Source organism: Centroberyx affinis, unplaced genomic scaffold (genome assembly GCF_046629955.1).
Source record: "Centroberyx affinis isolate AG114_WGS23_722 - 3 ecotype Tasmania unplaced genomic scaffold, CSIRO-AGI_Caff_v1 ptg004742l_1, whole genome shotgun sequence".
Taxonomy (NCBI): Eukaryota; Metazoa; Chordata; class Actinopteri; order Beryciformes; family Berycidae; genus Centroberyx; species Centroberyx affinis.
In genome coordinates, this window is record NW_027282295.1 from 424017 (window position 1) to 444687 (window position 20671).

At 43.2% G+C, this 20671-nt stretch overlaps 1 protein-coding gene across 1 annotated transcript in view; it reads left to right on the forward strand.

Moving 5' to 3' along the window:
• Nucleotides 1-14609, forward strand: part of LOC139665926 (spondin-1-like) — a 66154-nt gene extending 51545 nt beyond the window's left edge. The window contains exons 8-16 of the mRNA XM_071544980.1: nt 494-695; nt 4527-4667; nt 4956-5031; nt 6277-6459; nt 10116-10286; nt 11274-11441; nt 12022-12180; nt 13302-13568; nt 14446-14609. Coding sequence (XP_071401081.1) covers nt 494-695; nt 4527-4667; nt 4956-5031; nt 6277-6459; nt 10116-10286; nt 11274-11441; nt 12022-12180; nt 13302-13568; nt 14446-14609 — 1531 coding nt within the window. The remainder of the gene's footprint in view (nt 1-493; nt 696-4526; nt 4668-4955; nt 5032-6276; nt 6460-10115; nt 10287-11273; nt 11442-12021; nt 12181-13301; nt 13569-14445) is intronic.
• The last annotated feature ends 6062 nt before the right edge of the window (nt 14610-20671 follow it).

The window sequence follows — 20671 nt, forward strand, 5'->3', positions numbered from 1 at the left end:
CAAGTTGCTCCGAAAGGATTGTGTTTATATTTACACGTCGGCTAAGAAGTGATAATTACGATGTCTCCAAAGACAGCTTTTTTAGAGGCACTTCAAATGATCTTATTATTTACACCGTGTCCTCTGTTTTATGTGTTAAAAGAGGCGTTAAAAGAGAATATCTCATTAAGAGCTGTGTAATTTTCTGTCGCTAATTAGATGCTTCATAGCTTCAAACACTGAAACCGCCTGCAATCAGCCAAGTGCAACAGCTAGGGTCAAAGGTCATGGCATCAGCACTGAGCATTGTATGAGTAATTAACCATATAGTGTTGAGAACTGAGTAATTAACCAGCAGTTGTGTAAGCAGGGATGTGGGATATATGAGAATGCGTTTGTGTTTCTCTTGAATATCTTTCTGAAATGGGTTCAGCAGTATTAAAGCAGCCAAAGCAGTATTAATATTTGCCTTCTGTTTCTTTATATCCCTCCATTCCCCCACCGCTATCACCAGGCGCGCGGCTCCGTCGGCAGAGTTTTCAGTGGACCGGACCCGCCACCTGATGTCCTTCCTCACCATGCTGGGGCCCAGCCCGGACTGGAACGTTGGGCTGTCGGGAGAGGACCTCTGCACCAAGGAGTGCGGCTGGGTCCAGAGGCTGGAGACAGACCTCATACCCTGGGACGCAGGCACCGACAACGGCGTCACATATGAGGTGTTGTATCCTGGTTTTAGCCTGGTTCATTCAAATACGTCGGCAGTGGTAGGGACCTGTATGCCGAAGAGTGTAATTACAGTAAGTAATTTACAGTAGAAAGGCTTTGCGGTGTCACAAATCTCCTAGCAACCACAGCAGGCTCCATGGACGTCCAGTGAAGAATCATGTGCAAACAATAGCTAAATATAGGCCCATAACAACTAGACAAGAAAGAGAGATACCTGAAAATGATTGTTGTGTTGTGGCTGTGGCTCAATTCAGTAATAAGTAAAAGTGAACAGTCTGATAAAGTAGATTTGTTTCCAGGTTTGGGTTCCTGTGACTAAACTGTCTTCTATTCAGCCCTATAGTCTCTACTCCAAAACACTTCTCAAGAGTCAGCTCAGTTAACCTGAAAATAGGCGGTTAGCTTCGTTAGCTAGATAACTAGCTAACTAATTTAAAGCAACTGATGTTAACATGCAAGTACTAGCCGCTACTAACGCTAGCTGCTACTAGATACGTTAGCAAGTGTGCAATTCAGATAGTGATGGTTAGCTGACCAGATACTATGGTTAGCTAGCTAACAAGCTGACATTATCTAAACGGGGTCATCCCTATATTCCCTCAGCCCTATGTTCCCTCAGCATCAGAGGGTTAGGGTTAGGGGTTAGGGTTAGGGTTAGGGTTATGGGGCGAAAACATTACCTCATTGGTTATGGGACTGATCTGAGGGAACATAGGGCTGAGGGAACATAGGGTTGAGGGAACACAGGGTTGAGGGAACACAGGGCTGAGGGAACATAGGGTTGAGGGAACACAGGGTTGAGGGAACACAGGGTTGAGGGAACATAGACATGGAGCGTGTCTATGTTCCCATCATCTAAACAATGTCTAACCACAGCTGTCCAATTGTTGAGAAGTTTAGAAACGCAATATCACAGCCACTGTTGCTGGAGACCTCCAATATGGCCGCCAGAGGGTGTTAGCCTACATCACCTGGAAGCCCTCTATAGCATACAGTGTATGGAGACAGTTATGTTACATGCTTTTGTCCTTGATTTAAGGCGCACTGGTCTAGTCTAATGGCATGAGATAAATCTGTTGCTCCAGAATAGGCGCTGGCAGTTGTCATACTCTAATAAATTACGTTATATAGGCCTATTTTGTATAGGCTATTAGGATTAAGTTCCTTGCTCACAAGCTAAGGAGCATTTTCATCCAACCTTCACATCACAGCATGCTCGATTCCACCTGCCTGTCACAAACTTCATCTTTATTTTTTCCCTCTCCTTGGAGTGAAAGTTGCTCATCCACATTCCCCCGCACTGTGTTGTGGCTACAGCTCTTTATTTATAGTTTACAACCTCATGAATAAGCAAAGAGCTTATCCTGCTGAGAGGAGGTAGTAAATACCTTTCAAAAGCCTCGCCAACATAAAACCAGCCCTCTTTCAATGCGGCTGCTGTCATTTTATGAAGGTGGATGTGTTTCCTTGCTCCTCTGGTTGCCTCGCTGCCTATGTATACTCAAGATAGCCTTGAGTATCAAACAAACTCTTTCTGTGGTCCCCTTTGTCCTCAGACCCACACCGGCACTCACTGTATTTGTATTCTGTACAGTATGTGCAGTATGTTACAAAATGTCAGGACAATGAAACTAATGCTCATGCTCAATCAGAATTGCATCTTATTGAGCATATAGAAAAGGATTGAGGTGGAATACACTTGCGCTGCACCTTACATGTAAATAGATTTTTCTTGGATATGAGCAATGTTTGAAATAAAATGTGGAATGTAACACAGCTGTATTGCATTCCTGGTCCTGAGAAGTCAATGAAACTCCCCATTGCAATATTAACTAGTGCTTCCGCTCCTCTTACTCTGCAAAGAGTTTTCTTATCCTGGAAGAATAGAACTATTTAAACCAGTTTTGCCACCAGAAAGTCTTTGCGTCTGAGGACTGTCCACCAGACATTGAATGATTGCCACCTACAGGCGGAGACATGCAAGTACGTCTGCTTTCTCAACAGTGGAGACCTTCTGCTTTTTGTTCTTTTTCTATCAATAGCAAAACCTTCATAGCTATTGTATATTTGCAATTCAAACACAGTACAAGTACAGCTGTAGTTTCTAATCATCTCCAACAACTGATGGATGTCTTCTTTTTTTTGTCTTATTCAGCACTACAAAACATTTTCAAATTCAAAAGTCAGAAAAGAAACTTTAAGTGAACCTGTAACTACAAAGAGAATAGTTTACATTGTTGTTCCAGCACAATGGATGAGGATGCAGCTTCGTATCCCCCTCCAATAATCTCTTTGTAGATGTCTTCCTTTTGTCTTATTCATCACTTCTGAATGTATTAAATCAAAAGTTGAAGTTTCAAGCGTGCAACAACAAAGTTGGGCGAGCTCGAAACAACAAAGGGAATGATTAACGTTTGTCATTTGTTTTTATCTCTCCCCTGTAGAGTTGGGGTTTTTTTTTTTTTTTTTTTTAAAGCTGTAGCAGTACATGGACACACATGCAAGCACACGCATGCTCTCACACACACCTGGAAACAATGCCATGGATGTGTTATTGAAGGGATATTCGGCGGGTTGATAAATGATGCATAGTGAGATCAAACAGACAGGAGGCCCTGGACCAGATGGCTGATGGGAGAAACAGCTAGGTGACTCAGTCGCTCTCTCAGGCCTTTGCTTCTGCTTTTACTGTGTCACAAACATACCTCAACTGAGCATTTTTGGGCAGGATGGAGTATAATATAGATGTAGCCCATGTCGAGGTATTTGTTTTTATTGATTATATTGTGTATCAGAAGGGATACACAAGAGAAATTGTCTGGAAGTTCTGGTCTCCTTTCAATTTGGCATTGTTGCACTGTGCGAGCCACCCATATGCTGCTATCAGATTAGTATTCTTGTCCTACAAGTAATTCCCGTGCCCTAAATTTTGGCTGTTTAATTTTGATGACTCTAACCATTCCTCAATGGAAGACTCCGACTCTCTTCCCTTCGGCATATTCGATGCCCAGTACCGGAGCAGATGTTCTCCTCCAGGACACCCGAGTGCATGATTTGTACCAAGCTAATGTGGGAGGAAGGGAATAACTCTCCCCTTCAAATCATGACCCGATCTTCAGCTAAAGAATCTTATTTGCCCGCCTCCGTATTCCCCCCCTGTCGGTCTCCGTCCCGCAGAACCTTGAAAAGCCGAGCAAATCCTCAGGAAGGGATCTGATCATTGGACCGCCTGGCCGTCAAGAGGCAGTTCTCCTTTATACCTCATTCATATCGCAAACTCACAGCCGTCTACCTGGAGAGATGCTGGTGAAATAGTAAAAGTAAGGGTAAGGGTAAGGGTAATGGATTCATGTCCACCCGGTAGGCAGAGCTTTGACTTATTTCGCTTTAAAGGGTCATTTATTTTCAGGAAGGCGACCGAAGGCTTGAAATGTTCCAAGAGGTGGCAACTCTTTTACATAGGGATGGGACGATCTCACAATATGATTCGATACGCGATATGTGGTTCACGATTTAATACAAAGACGATACAATGTAATAAATAAAAGTTCAATGGCATCAAAGTCTGACTGTGCAGAATTCTGTTTATTTCTGAGGAACGCATCTTTCTAGCGATGGCATTGGCTTGCTAGAATGTAACAATTTAAAAATGTCATTACAAAATGCAAGTAATATAATTTGGATGGATGCATTTTCTGCTCCACATGTATTGTGGTATATTGAATATCGTCCCATCCCTACTTATACATTACTTAACTTTTGCATATACTTTTTTATCTGATTTGCTTACCGACCCCTCTCTTCCTTTCGGCCTCTTCTAGTCTCCCAACAAGCCCACTCTCCCGCAAGAGAAGATCCGGCCGCTGACCAGTTTGGACCACCCACAGAGCCCCTTCTACGACCCCGAGGGAGGGGCAATAACCCCTGTGGCCAAGGTGCTGGTGGAACGCATCGCCAGGAAGGTACCGCGTAGTGTGTGTGTGTGTGTGTGTGTGCACACGTGTGTGTATGTTAGAGGGAATGGAAAAGTGCAAAACAGAGGAACTATAACATACAGGTTAGGTGTGTAGTGTAGTGACTATTCAGTAGGCATGTCTGTGCATTCACCTATTGTTTCACCACCAAGCTTTCGATAAAATTGTGTGTTTGTGCATAAGTGAATTGAAAGAGCGCATGTGTATGTGTGTATTCGTGTGTTTTAAGTGTGTGTGTGTGTGTGTGTGTGACCCCTCTTTTCCCTGTGTTCAAAGGGAGAGCAATGTAACGTGGTGCCGGACACAGTGGATGACATCGTCGCTGACATTGGACAGGAGGAGAAGGAGGAAGGTATGATACACACACATGCACACACACACACACACACACACACAAACAAACCCCAAACAAGATAGATTAACTTAAAGATAAAGGCCGTCTAACTAACCCACCACACCCTGTCATTACAAGATATTGCATTCCTTTACATTCTTTGAACTTGGCCATTTTCCCATCTCTGTCTCTGTTGGCTAAACATTCTCTCTTACCTCTTAGTGATCTAGCTTACAGAGTGAGCATGGCCGCTGACAGGCACGCACCGGCTTTTAACAGGGGTCAAACCTGTGACCTTACACTCACGGGACAATTCCCCTGACCACCAGACCACCCCGCCACCAGCAGACGGACTAATCAGGACGGACCGGTGCATGACAGCGCCTGTATTCTGCTCTGTGCCTATTATTAAGAATCCCGGGGTAGGGTGCGAAGAATTTTGCCCATGCAGCAAAATTCTTAACAAGGATCTCATGCCTCCTAATAAATGTCCTCCTCAGTCAGTCATGAACCATTTGCTTCTTTCCCTCTTCTGGTCCTCTACCCGTCTTCTCTCTCTTTCTCTCTCTCTCTCTGTCTCGTTTCCCCTCATCTCTCTGTGAGATGACACCATGGAGACGAGTATCTATTCAGGCTGCTCCCCTTGGTCTGCCTGGAGCTGCATACAGCCTTTCCTCTCTTTTTTCCCTCCGTCTCCTCTCTCTCTCTCTCTTTGTCACCCCAGAGAGATGGATCCACTCATCCCTGGGGTCTGACGGTAGTTCATTCCCTCTCTCTCTGCCTCTCTCAACCCCAGAGTGAGCCGTTATTAATTGAAGCCGGTCCCCCTGGACGTCTTGTAGCTCTGCCACCACTGATAATTGGACAAGACACTCACAACATCGAACTCCTCTCTTTCTCTCCGACTCCATCCCTCCGGTTCATCCCTCTCTTTCTCACACGTCAGCCGCTGGCCTCCTGTGGCCCGCGACCCGCGGCGATCGCCGTTGGAGAAGATGAATAATCAATGTCATAGCCCTACTTTCACATCCTCCATCCATCTTTGGATTCAGTTCATTTCAATTCAATTGTAAGCTGCTTTATTGGGATGAAATACGGCAACCATGCCAATGATGATGATGAATGGTTCAATAACAGCATACCAATCGATCCCTAAATCAATCGATAAATTTATCAAAGGGATATGTGACATGCATCTTTTTTCTTCTCTCTCTCTCTCTCTCTCTCTCTCTCTCTCTCTCTCTCTCTCCCTCCCTCTCTCAGACGACACGCCGGAGACGTGCATCTACTCGGGCTGGTCCCCCTGGTCGGCGTGCAGCAGCGCCACCTGTGACAAAGGCCGCCGGATGAGGCAGAGGATGCTGAAGGCCCAGCTGGACCTCAGCGTGCCGTGCCCCCACACCCAGGACTTCCAGCCCTGCATGGGCCCGGGGTGCAGCATGGAGGGTCAGCGCACATATACAGTGTGATATATAGTGATTAAAGTGTGGAGACAGTGGTTGCTAGAGGTTAGAGAAGCAGGCTTGAGATCGCTGGACCTACTAGTATCACTCTCCCCTCCTTCAACAACTAGAGTTGCCTTTGAGCAAGACACTGAACCCCCACCTGTTCCAGTGGAGCTGTTCAGTGTCCACCAGTAGACTGTGGTTGTACTGGGCAGCTCCCAGTGTGAATGTGTGCAACTGCATGACAGTTAAAATAGAATATATATTGTAGATGCCAGCTCTTCCAGTACTTCAGCCAAAGAGGGAGCGCAGATAAGTCTTTATTTCCTTCATTAGATTGTACGAAAGTGTTCTTTAATACAGCTGAACGGGGCCAAGCGGGGGGGGGGGGGCTTATCTCACCGAACAGCATGACAACCTATATCATGTAATTCACAACAAGTAGCTCTTAAGTATTAGTATAACAATTACCAAAATGAACAAACTGCCAGGAGTGCTTAATTATCTGTCAACAGCAGCGGAAATTACTCAATTTGAAACACTGCAAAGCATGCTGGGAACCCACATAATGCTAAAATAGTTCGCTTACAGAGGATACACACACACACACACACATCTGCACATTTGCACACATTCTCCATACAATGCTCACAGACAAATATAATAATGCATAAACAAATTCTAGTTCCATCAATCCAAGTCTGACCTTGGTTTCACAGTGTATACTTTCTAAGCCCATTGCGCTCCTTCATTAGGAGATGTGCTATACAGCTTTCAGTGCTCAAACTGAAGTCTTTTAAACTCCAAAGCGGTTTGAAACTGTTATCTATCTCAGGATGAGTATAAACACGCTGCTGTGCTCAGCTACTGAAAGCAGTCCCTTAACATAAAGAAGCCTCAACAGAGATTGTGTTTCTTGTGTTCTAACCCTTTCAGCATCATCGGCGTAATTACATTCATTTCCTATCAACAAGAGAGGCAATCAATGAACCCAGAAAAAAAACCCCGATAAGCAGATTAGAGCCGAGGCGTTTATCTCGTCCTGACAAATGGACTGATTATGACAAGGGGGGGCGGCTCAGTTCGGTGGAGGAGGCCGATGGGATCTGTCGCGAAAAAAAAACACAAAGCCACCGCCCCTGAAATGATTTGATGTAGAAAATGTAATTTCGCGCCCATTTGATGACAGCCGGGGCGATTGCCAAGGAGCGAAAACAGGTGAAACGGAGAGAAAGAAAGCGCCCTGCGAAAGCCGATGTCCGTTCCTGTCAAAAGTGTCCGTTTGAGCAAGACGCAGTGAAGTCTATCAGGGGGGAATATGTATAACGAAATAAATCCCTAATTATTCCTCAGCACACATTGGTGATCGGAGGCTGTTAATTACCTCAAATTCACTGAAACAAAAAAAGAGGATTAGCCGGTAAGGCAGACCGGCCTCCTGCATCCGAGACGCTTAAACCCGGGGGATTTGACCGTGTTTACCTTTGACTCGAAGGAATCGACGCACTCCGGTTCCATCGTTGTCTCAAAGATAACAGAAGTATTATAAATGCGATATATGATATGAAGACACAAGCATATTTAACAAAGCGGGCTGAGTTCACAGTAATCTAAGTACCAGCTGATGGCAGATGCGCTTTTACCGAATTAGCATCATCTTTCTCTCCCCAGTCTGTCTCTGCCTGCTTCCTCTCTCCCTCTCTCTCTTCTCCCTCTCTCCTGACTCTCCTGTCCAATTTCCGTCAAAGCTGTCACTTTCTGTCTCTTTTTGTACTTCAAGCAAAACATCTCCCGCGCCCCCCCCCCCCCGAAAACAAACACGCACGAGCGCAAAAAAAACAACAAAAAAACCAGCGGGAGCTCGCTTTTGTCCGATCTCCATTGAAGCTGTCAGGTCGGAACAAATGCGGGAGAGGCGGCGCAGTCGGCAGTCTCGTCTTCTCCTCCTCCTCCCTCGCTCTTCTTCCCTCGCTCCCGGGGCGTCTACCGGTCGTCAAATGAGCGGAGAGCGTTCGAGGCTGCGGGAGCACACACACACACACACACACATAGAGGTCCACATGCCCACCCTCCACTGGCCCTCTTATCGATTATCAGCCAGCAACATGGATAGCTTTTTGTTCCTGAGCTCCCTTCTCCTTTGTTTTCATTTAGCGCTCCGGTAGCGTGCGGCGGAGAGATTGATAATTGCGGGGTTGGGGGGGCCGGGGCCGGACGCGGAGGTTGATTAATATTCCTGGGGAAACACTCGGGCCTCTCCGGGGGCCTCATCTGGGGGGGTGCGAGAAGATACCTGTAACTTTTATTAATGATTCACTTAGTTCTGCTTTATTAGGCTACAGCCGGTAAGCGATGTGGCTTTCAATTTGTTGTAAGCGAGGGAGAACCGAATGTGTTGAGAGAAGGAAAAAATCCATGCTAGGTTGCTCAAAGTTCATCCATCCTTAGTACCTCCCAAAAAAAAAAAAAAGAAAAAATCGATTTGCAAGGTCCGCTCTCACATAATAGTCTTCTTCTTTGTGACGGACTGCCGCTTTTCCACTTTTAATATACTTTCTGCACCGTTGAGAAGAAGTGTTTGGAAAAAGGCTGCGGCACCACTGTGGCGTGGATGCGTGACTGGAAGTGAGGGATGAGGGGGATCTTGAGGTGCCATGCTGGCTAATAGTGATAGAATGGACTACTGTGGAGCCTGGAGTCCACTTCTCATCCAGCCAGGGTCGTACATACTGACTCTCACTCCCCTAGGGCCCGTGCTGTCCCTCGGTCAACTTGCCTCATTAAAGAAGAGTTGAAACATTAGCTTTCAACACGATCAGTATGACTCTGATTGGTGCTTTTATCCCCCAATGAAGACCAAAAGCCAAAAACCGGTTGGGAGTTTGTGGAGTTTCTATCTAGTCGGCCGGTCGCTTTCGTCATTTCTCGTCCTCTGAAGAAGTTTTTGCTCCTTTTTTTTGGACAATCTTGGCTTCATCATCATTGTAAACATAAGAGGAGAAGCAGACGTGTCTTCCCAGGAGACTAATCAAGCGTAGATCCAAAGACGTGAACAGTCGCGTCTCGGCCGATTTGGCGTCAGCTCCCTCTCTTTCTTCTTCTTCATCTGTCTGGTTCCGTCTGTCTGTCCACCCGACGGTCTCTCTCCCTTTGTCTCTTTCTCTTTCTCTCTATACATCCAGTCCTTATTTAACCAGGCACGTTGACTGTAGAAGAACACATTCTTTTTCTATGACAACAGCCATCTGTTCGTCCTGAAATCCGCAGGGAATACTGCGATGTTTTGAATCCTGGTTTGTTATTTTATTTCACAAGGCACCTGTCAAGGCGGCGGAGAAAAAGTTTCTGCACTGGCAGCCGTATTTCGTCAAGCAAAAAACAGCTTGTTGCTATTGCTCATTGAAATCAATGGGTAACTCCAGCAGTACTTCCCGGGTGCAATGAGGAATAGCAACGAGGCAAGTGTACCTGCAAATCATAACAATGGAACAAGCCATTTTTACGGCAGCTCAAGGACAAATGTAGAATTTTTTTCCAATAATGTGTGTCTGGCAAAGAGAAACAACAGGCTGAAATTAAAAAAAATGTCGATATATTCTTATAATAACTGCGGTGAATATAAATGTGGCTGTATTTTTTCCTCCTCCTGGCGGTCAGAGCCGTCAACCTGCATGATGTCGGAGTGGATCAGCTGGTCGGCCTGCAGCGTGTCCTGCGGGATGGGGATGAGGTCCAGGGAGCGCTACGTCAAACAGTATCCTGAGGACGGCTCCCTTTGCCAGCTCCACACTGAGGAGACAGAGAAGTGTGTTGTCAACGACGAATGCTGTGAGTCCATGTGGATGCTGTGTTGCTGTGTGTGTGTGTGTGTGTGTGTGTGTCAGTCCCTCCAGGAATTTGCTATTTGCAAATTTAACCGATCAGTGGAATATTTGCAAGAACCTGCACTGTTTGCAAAATTGCCACAAATCAACAGCACTCGATTACTTGCACTTGATAGTTTCCCTTTTACCTGACTCTTTGCTTTGCATATTGTTCATCAGAAGGACACAAAGTCTACCTTAAACATAGATGGCACTTTTTAAATGAAACTATAAATATTAATGTGCATGAAACATATTCAAATGAACTGATTTGGTGCTTACTCTGCCGATGCTGAGTCGACGGTATGGAGTATTTTCCTTTATTCTAACTTTGAGCCCATGTTTTTTGTGTTCAGAAAATAAAAAGGATGAGCGGTAAAATGTTTCCAGTAGTTTCTGTCATATGCATCGTGTTAATTATCACAGGAATGATTGTATATTACTCTTTCATAATAAGAGGTATGCCATTTTTTGATGCTTTAGTGTCATTTTAGACCAAACTCTGTCTGTCAATGGTTGCTGTCAAACTCATAATTTGAGACTTGACTTGGTAGAGAGGAAAATGTCTTGGGGCATGACGGACTACTTCAAGCCTGTGATTTCTAAAATAATGACTTCAAAAAAATGTAACCATCTGTTCAGCTATACTATTTATTGCAAATATCCCTTTGATATCAATACTTTTTTTCTAACTGAAACAAGAAAGAAGGTAAGATAAAAGAAAAAGATAGAAAAGAGGTATGTATGACGTTTTAAGCAACTGATTTGACTTAACACATCTTGACAGTCGAGCTGAAACTGGACACTTTTGACCTGGAATTTGACAGTTTTGCTCTTGACACCATGACATGATACACACTGACGCTTCTGAGTCCCTCCAGACTGATCTGCCCTCTGACAGGAGTTCAGTTAATACCATTTTTTAAAAAGTGTTATTTCATCCTTCCCACAGTGCCCAGTAGCTGTGTGGTGACCGAGTGGGGCGAGTGGGATCCCTGCAGCGTCACCTGTGGGCTCGGCATGAGGAGACGCGAGCGCATGGTGAAGATGCCTCCTATAGACGGATCTATGTGTAAAGCCGAGGTGGCTGAAGTGGAGAAATGCATGATGCCAGACTGCCGTGAGTAGGAATTATTTTCTAACTGAAGTATCTTAGGTGGAGAAATGCAAGATGCCAGTCTACCAGTATGAGTATGAACTATATCTCTACTATAGCATTAATTAATTCAATATACAGTAAGTTCAATTCAGTTCACTTGTGAAATTAACTAACTGATCAACTAAGTCAGTGGTTCTCAACATGGGGTCCGGGGACCACCAGGGGTCCTTGAAGGGGTTTGAGGGGGTCCCCAGCAAACTGATGAATTGTTAACACAATTAGAGAATGTAGAAGAATGACTATTTTGATCATCGTTTCACTGTTAATCTCTACCTGTAATACAGACAGTTATGGAGTTCGGGACAAAATCATATCTAACAATAACAATATTCTCAGATTTGGGTCCGAGAGACAAAATCTCATCGAATGGGGGTCCGTGGCCCTAATGTGGCATAAATTAGGGGTCCTTGATATAAAAAAGGTTGAGAATCACTGAACTAAGTGACCAAAAGTAAATAATGCTGTATGAGTATGTCCTTTTCCTTTATCTGTTTGTGTGTGTGTGTGTGTGTGTGTGTGTGTGTGGTGTGTGTGTTTGCAGATACCATACCGTGCATGCTGTCACCGTGGTCCGACTGGAGCGAGTGCAGCGTGACATGCGGGAGGGGCGCGCGAACACGCCAGAGGATGCTGAAGTCCGATCCTGCAGAATGCACCGAGGAAGTGGAGCAGACGGAGAAGTGCATGCTGCCTGAATGTCGTAAGTGACTAATAAAGTACAGTGTCTTTTGGTTTGTCTTGATTTCTTAGCTTTCACAGGGAGGTAAAGCACAGAAGTTAAAGCCACTTATGGAATCACAGCAATAACCATGTAAGTGCAGAGCTTAGTATAGCAGAACAATGACTAACTAAATAAAGTTCAAACATGAGGATATACTTACAATCACACTATGTAGGTCAGATTTTAAACTACAGAAATACCAGATTTGATTTTGCATTTTGCATCCCTTCTATTAAGTGCACATTATTATTCTCTGAGTGTTGACTGGAAGGCTGGAAGGCTGGAAGGCTGCCTCCTCCAAGGCTGCCAACAATGGGTTACTCTTCACTTAGCCAACCACAAACCATGTGGCACTGTGCCTTGCTCATCTCTTCAGCCAATAATTGAGCCTTGTTCTCCCCACTTGATGAAACCGTTGTAAATCTTGTCATTCTTTAAATGTTAGTGAGTGAATTACCTTGGGAACATCATATCAACTTGATAAATCAAGCTAAAATGTGGCGTATTTAGCTGCTAGCTGTTAGCTAGGTGGTGGCTAATGGCTTTCTGAGCAGCTAAATGTTTGGAAAAAGTCAACCGCTTTTATTTGTGCAATGGAAATCTCTAGCATTACATGTAACTTTACCTGACCTGGGTCTCCCAAATCACAGCATGATCCACATGATCTACAAGAAGTGTATCAGCCAAAAGTAAGAAGTGTGCCCACAATGAAGATTCAAACCATCCAAGATGTTTCCCCTATCCTTACACTTGTTACCTCTGCCAAGGAGGTTATGTTTTCGGTGCCGTTTGTTTGTCTGTTTGCCTGTTAGCAGGATTACAGAAAAACTACTGGCCCAATTTTCATGAAACTTGGTGGAAGGGTGTAGCATGGGCCAAGGAAGAACCCATTAAATTTTGGAGCGGATCCGGATCCAACTCACGAACAAGCAATAATAGCACGAACCTTGGCGGAGGTCTGCGCTCTCCGAGTGCCCTTCTAGTTTTTTCATGTGTTGCCAATTTTCTCCCTCTCCTTCGCTGGTCCTCCCTTCCCCCCTCTCTCTCTTTCTCACCTCCTATCGCCTCCCCTTCCTCCTTCCTTCTCTCCCTTCCTCCAGCCATCGACTGCATGGTGTCTGAGTGGTCGGAGTGGTCGGAGTGCAACAAGTCGTGCGGTAAAGGACACACCATTCGGACCCGCATGGTCAAGCTAGAGCCGCAGTTCGGTGGCGGCCCGTGTCCCGAGACCGTCCAGAGGAAGAAGTGCAAGATCAGGAAGTGCCGGACGAAAACAAAGGAGGAGAGAGGAGGAGGAGGAGGAGGAGCCGGGAAGAGGAGGAGAAGGGGTAAACAGGGGAGAGATGCAGCGGTGGAAGAACAGCCAGGTGTGTGGTGATAATCTATTATAATCAGATTATTATTAAAGGTGCTACGTGTAGCACGATATATCATTGCCAAATTAATTGTGATACCTTGGTATAATTACCGTAAACAAATGAGATCATCGTCGAGATGACAGGTAGCCTCTATCTCACACCAGTGGTATTATTAGTGCTAATGTACATTAAAATTACGACTACATTTCCCATAAACCCTGTTAAAGTATGTTGCTTTCGTCAATAAAAGGTTTCCTTTTTGGCTTTACTGAAGAGGATAAACATGTTGGAAGTGATTTCTTCATCGGCCTTTCACTCCACCATCTGTCACTGTGACAAACTGAAAGCATTAGCTCTGTTTGCTAGAAGAACAGTGCCCTCTTCCTGTTTTGTGCCGTAAAGCATTCCATCAGATTTTCCGCCAAATTCAATCTGGTGGTACACAAAGTGTAAGACAGTAGAGTCTGCCAATCTTGTTGGTGATGGTGTCATTTGTTTATGGTAATTAGACTAATTAATTATTTATTGATGTTCAAATGTTACATGGAGCATCTTTAATTAATACTGTGTCATACATACATCATTTTATATTGCTGGTTGTACAGTATATGCATTAGTGGAGGAACAGTGAATTTGGTCAATATATATTTTGATGTCATTTTTCCTATCACAATCCTAATCTTCATAGTTAACACTCTTTTAAGCTCTATTAATATTATGTGCTGTAATACACTGTGGTGTTTGTAATACATCCATAGGATAATCATAAATGGCTATTAACAGATTTTTTAAGACAAAGAGAAAAATATAAGCTGCAAGTACTTAGTGTGTCTGCTGATCCTGGTGGTCATCCTGGTGGTCCACTGTCTAACCTTCGCTCCAACAGGTTGCAGGATGCAGCCGTGGACCAGCTGGACGGACTGCACCAAGCACTGCGGAGGGGGGATCCAGGAGCGCTTCATGCTGGTGAAGAAACGAGCCAAGAGCGCCGCCATGGCCAGCTGCAAGGACAGGAAGGAGATCCGTGCATGCAACGTTCATCCCTGCTAGGGGGCACTACTGAGCCGGGAGGGAGGGGTGGGGGGATGGAGCGGTTATATATGTGATTAGGAGTCAAGGATTGGGATTAGGATTTGAACAGGGGGAGGAGAAAGTGAGTCACTTAAGAAGAAGAGAAAGGAGAAGAAATGGGGGAGGAGGAGGGAGGATAGGCGTTAAAGAGGTGAGAGAGAATAGAGTAGCAGAGGGAGAAGAAGACAGGAGATAATGAAGAGGAAACCTGGACGAAATAAATGGAGAAGAGGAGGAGGAGAGGATGATGATGCTGTTTAGTGAAGCCATTGTAGACATTTAGTAGTTGACCGGGGCTGACAGAGCCAACTATGGACCAGAGTGGCAACATTAGAGTAGCGTCTGTGTCCTGCAAAAACGTCGGCTTTTCAAGAGTTCAAGAAAAACGACATAATATTCCCATTGGCACACATGCATTTTTAACATTTTACAGTGGATTTTCAGTCCCAGCAGTGTCAGCTGTCACTAATCAAAATTTTGACTAAACTGAAGATGTAGGATTTCTCTTTTTTTCTTTCTTTTTTTGCAAGACACAGACGATAATACAGGAAGTTAGCAGTCTTAAAAGACCTATGGATGTATAACTACTATCTAACCAACACTTATAAATGACACTACTATGTAAGTACTAAAAACCACTTTCCCAAATACATAGATACATATAAATGGAGATGTTTTATACTGTTATAAATTTAGTCTTTATATACTGTACTGCTGTTTAACTGTCGTTTCAGCTGATGTAGCACTAATCTTACGATAGCTCTCTCACTCTGTCAGAAGATCTTATTTCACCATGTGTAAAGATGGATCGTTTTTCGTTCGCCATTATGCTTTATCTGTCGTAGATATTGTATTTCAACAGATAGACTGCGTCTGCCTTTGTCGGCTCCTGGAAACACATACAGGTGGAGCCGTAGAAGTCCTAGGTTTTACACACGTGTCGTGCTGCGCTGTTGCACTGTAGTTCCACTTGCAAAAGAAATTGTTTGGAAAATCCTGCAAGTAGCCTACTAATACAGGAGAGAAGCAAAGTGAGACTGGGGGTAGAGACCTCGACAATGGCTACAAAATGGGACCACCTGTCGAAAAACAATGTACAGAATACTGTTATTGAGGATTGAGGCCTTGGCTACAATAGACCTTACAACCATGGTGGCCCTTTAAAACTTCTGTCACACTCAGGGTGGGAAGCTCTTTCTGGAACAGCAAGTTCAGCCTGGCTATTCGCTGCTGTCCGACTGTTATGTACCAAGATACACATCATACAAACATACACACAAACATTTATCATTTCACAGATATCCCACTGAAAAATGTATTAGAAACAAATTAATCTCAAGAAGGACATAGGTTCATATTTTATTTGGCCCACTACAACTAGCTACCAGAATCTATCATATATAGCAAGCTAGCAGCTAACAAGCTAGTAAACGAGCTAGCATCACTGCTAAATTCAAGCAGACGTTGTAGTCATTGTTCCTAAGATTGCTAGCTAATTTGATAACTTTTAGGTCTATCTGAAGTCCTCACTTGTGTGTTGAAGTAACGCTATAGTTTTGTGTATATGCCAGGTAGACATTCCCACCCCAAGTGTTCAAAATGGCCGCCGTGGGTGAAAGGTAAAGGCGGGAATTTGTTACAAGGGAACAGCAACAAAAAGGCCTTTACTATGTGCCATTGTATCTACTACAAATGCTTCACACCTCCCCACAGTAACTCTACACAAATGAGCACTGTTACTGTATGTCAGAGTACTGTCTTTATTTGAGGTAACTGTAATAAAATGATGTGAATTAAATTTTTCCAACCCAATTAACAGTAGTGCTTTACTAACCTGGTTTGGTAGAGAAATATGCCCATAAAACAGTGGTGAAGCACTCCAAGCATTATTATAATTATCAAGGCAAAATGTGTCGTTTTTATTGCATTGTCATGATGAAAGTGATTTGTAGACATTGACTTTTTTTTTTTTTTTTTTTGCTAAATTAGGTAGCCAATTATGTTGTAATGTTTTTTCTGTATTTTGATAAGAATGTCACTACCAAAGTCCTATTTAGATGTTCTCTCTGACTTTCTTTCCCTCACTCTTTCCTTTTTGTTTTAGGCCTATCTCTCTCTTTTATGTCTTTGCCTCTGTATCACGTGACTATTTTGTAATAAACCACCTTTACAATAAAAACGTAAATGTGAAAATCAACTTTCTGTTTTCATTTCGATGGCACCATGAATCTAAGAGAAGTAAAAGGGCTGTTAATGCAGATGTTGGTGTGGAACAACTGTGGCATTTCCACTTTGTGGAAAAAAGAAATTACTAAATCAATTGCAGAGCCGTGCACAGCCCAAGTCTCATCTGTTTCTTTAGGCCTGCCAGTTAGTTTTTATACAGTGTAATTACAGTTTGGGTCCACTAGATGGAGAAAGAAGAGTGGGGAAAAAATATTACTTATGGGGAAGCACTGGTTGAGATGACATTGGCAATAGGATAGGAGCCAATCAGACTTCAGAGTGTGTACAAATTGCTTAATAATCACAATAATATTGTATAACTCGATTTTTTCTTCTTTCTTTTTTTTTTGAGATGTCAAGGAAATTAAATCTTGGACATTTTCAAATAATCTTACACACACATTATTACTTTTTGATCTCTTAAGTTGTTCAGAGGATTCCCTGTGTGAGAAGACATAATATTTGATAAGATGCCAGTCAACATTGAGCCTATCAGCTATGGCCAAACTGTATGTTTGAGTAGTCTCATACTTTTCAGTCCCTGTCTGAGCTCTTAAACCAGTTCTGAGAGATTTAGTACCTCCACAACTGATGTTCAACACAGCATGCCTATTTAATTCACTCTGAGACATAATGACAGTTTGAAAAACATTATGAAGTTGAGTTCTCATATCATGAGTACCATCATGAATAATGAATGCACGACAAAGTAGAATAGCTTTTTATCTACTAATGATCAATATTGAATGATGTTTTGCAGCAGTTGGGCTGTGGGTATGGCATTTCAACTCCTACAATAATAGTAACAATCAGACATGCTTTCAACTTTAAACTGAGCATCAGGCGGAAGCACTTTGCGACAGCTCCAGCTTCCCATGATAATGAGTGCTGTCCGTATGACTAAAAACCTACAAGACTGAAAAGTTTATCTCAGGACAAAGAAAGTGTGTCCTGAAGTGGCGGAGGACTTGTTATAAACCTTCTCTTCCTCTCTCTGTCCTCACTGTCACTCTTCAACTTACTTTCTTCTCTCTCTGCCTCTACTCCATACACACTGCTCATGATAAATTAAGATGGTGTATAGTCACCAGAAGGTTGATATTAGGGTTAGGAATTGTTGAAAAGTGATACTGATACAGATATTTTTGCATTGAAGCTGCCAATAGCTGATATTTTGTGCCGATGTTCATTATCTTTTCTTAAGAACATTTTTGCCTTTATTAAATATTTCACAGTAGAGAGAGACTCCGTGATGACATGCAACAAATGTCTTGGGTCGGACTTGAACCCAGGTTGCCACAGTTACGCAACTTAGCCAACTGAGCTATCCGGAGGCTCCAATTTGAATATATTTTAATTTGACCATTTTTTTGCCAGACAAGTTGAAAGTATTCAGTGTTTCCGCCTGAATTTTATTCTTATCAGGTTGGAAAAACAGCATTTTGAACACCATGTGACACTAAAACTCTCCATTGAAGCCCAAACTAATGAAATTCTTTCAGGGTTAGCTGCTTTTTAAGGCAGAGTGACCCACCGCACCTATTCAATAGAAGAGGAAACTATGGGATACACATTACTGCCTCTAACTGAAAAGTTAATTCATGAAAAGTAATGTAACTGAACAATAAAGGCAAAAAACAAAAAGTAATTTCAGGTTTTACAGAGTATTTTTATGAAGCTGTAGTCAGGGAGTTAACCCTATTATATCAGAGGTGGAAGCCAAATATCGGCCTGATATACAGTATATGAACAAACCAATATATTGGTCTAACCCTAGCTGGTATACACTATTCTGATCCCCTGTCTTTCCATAAATCAATGGTAAAAATGTTCATAATTAGGTGGATTTTATATACAGTATTATACCCTGGTAAAGAGGTGATTTGAGGTGATTCGACTACTGCCCCTCCTCTCTCTTAGTCCTCTACTGTATCTGTCCTACGTCCACACCTATCTCTCTGTCCTCTATTACCATAATTCCCTCACATCCCTACGGTCCTGGGTTTGATTCATTGCTGCCTCTGCACACCAAACTGTATTACCAGGACCTTCCCGGGGAATACAAAGGACAGTGTCAAAGAAAATGACCCTTGGGATGAGAGCCCCTCCTGAGAGGTGAGGGGCGCTTTGAGATGGCGAGAGTGAACAAGTGTGTGTGCAAGAATGTTATCTATGAGAGACAGGAGGATAGAGTCAGAACATACAGGCCAAAGGTCTGTGTAAACACTCCACCGCTATCAGAGATGAGCACAAAGAGAAAGATTGGTGGAACAAGCAAGAGAGAGAGAGATGGATAGAGCAATAAATCCCCTCCTGTAACTGCAACTTTGACTTTATAACGTGTGAAGCATTTCTCAGCTCAGGAAATTCCTGTGTACGATGTCTTGCCAGCTTCTATACTGTACTATACTGTACTCACAGTATAGCTGTCAGTATGAAATAGAAATTATTTCATCCAGAAGATATTCTATAGTCCCATCTGGACACCATGGATGAGGCCAATATCCTACTGGCATAGATGGATAGATGAAAGGATGAAGGGATTGACAGAGGAAGGGAGGGAGCCAGAGAGGCATGGATGAATGGATGGATAGATAGAGGGCAGACTCTGAGAAAACGGTGTCACAGCAATGTAATGATAACTCACATTAGTTACTGATGCTGCCTCTGCATCTATTCGGTTGCGTATCAGTGTGCCTGCTTAGTGCCTCCTTTTTTTACCTCATAAGATGAAGCTTATGAAATTGCAGCATCAAAAGTAATAGGATACAGAAAAGATTGAATAAAATCTAAACATAAAAATAGAATGCTGCTGACAATTTTAACACGTTACGTAGCCTGTAAAAAGTATAGATTACCATCATGTATGGATTTACTTACAGTTGTTACACAGCTAACTTACAGTATTGATGTCTTGCTTAAGTATGGGCTATTATATAACAATATGAAAATATCAATATGTGTACAGTATGAAAGTATGAAGTTTCAGTATATATGCAGCATGTAACAATGAAAGCGATATAGGAACTGAAGGAAGCAGATATGTGATTTTACAGAAATGTACATCATGCTTTGTTCCCAATAAAGCCTGTAGATACAGTATACAACTTAAATTGTACAACTTATATTTGGGGTGGATGAAAATCAAGGCCTTACCCATAGGAAGCGTGAGACTCCTTGTTTAAAGCTGCACTAGACAACTTTGCACTTTGGCGACCCCAAGTGGCAGTGAGAGAAAACTGCTTGAATTTTTGGGAAATTTGAAGGACTTCATTACCCAGAAATCATGTACCGCGACTCCATTAAACTGTCTTCTTCTTAGTCTGTGGTGGGGTAGAGGTGGGCCATCAGCCATCATTAGTGAAATTAATTTGGGCAAACAAGGCAAACAAGGCAAACAAGGCCGAGTTCAAACAGCCTGTCTGCACACACGCACATACATGTAAATATGCAACTCTCAACACTCTGGGGTGTTTTCTTCCGAGAATTTCTGGAGCTCCCTCTTTGATTCAGGGGGTTACTTCCCAGCATGCCCTCATGTCAGTCAGCCGCTCCCCACGGGGTTCAGCCTTGGCTAGTTCAGCTGCCAGCCTTGGTGGACTGAAAAGTCTACAGTAGCTCTCTGATTTGATAGCAGATGAGATGTGAAATATTCATGAGCTCATCTGCATAAGTCGATCTAACTCCTTTTACGGGAAATTCTAAAAATATGCGTTCGCCTCTATGCTTTTTAGGTAGCTACTGATGAATGAATGATTGAGTAAGCGAGTTAACCAAAGTGACCGGAATATTGATTTAAGGTCAGTCGAGTGATG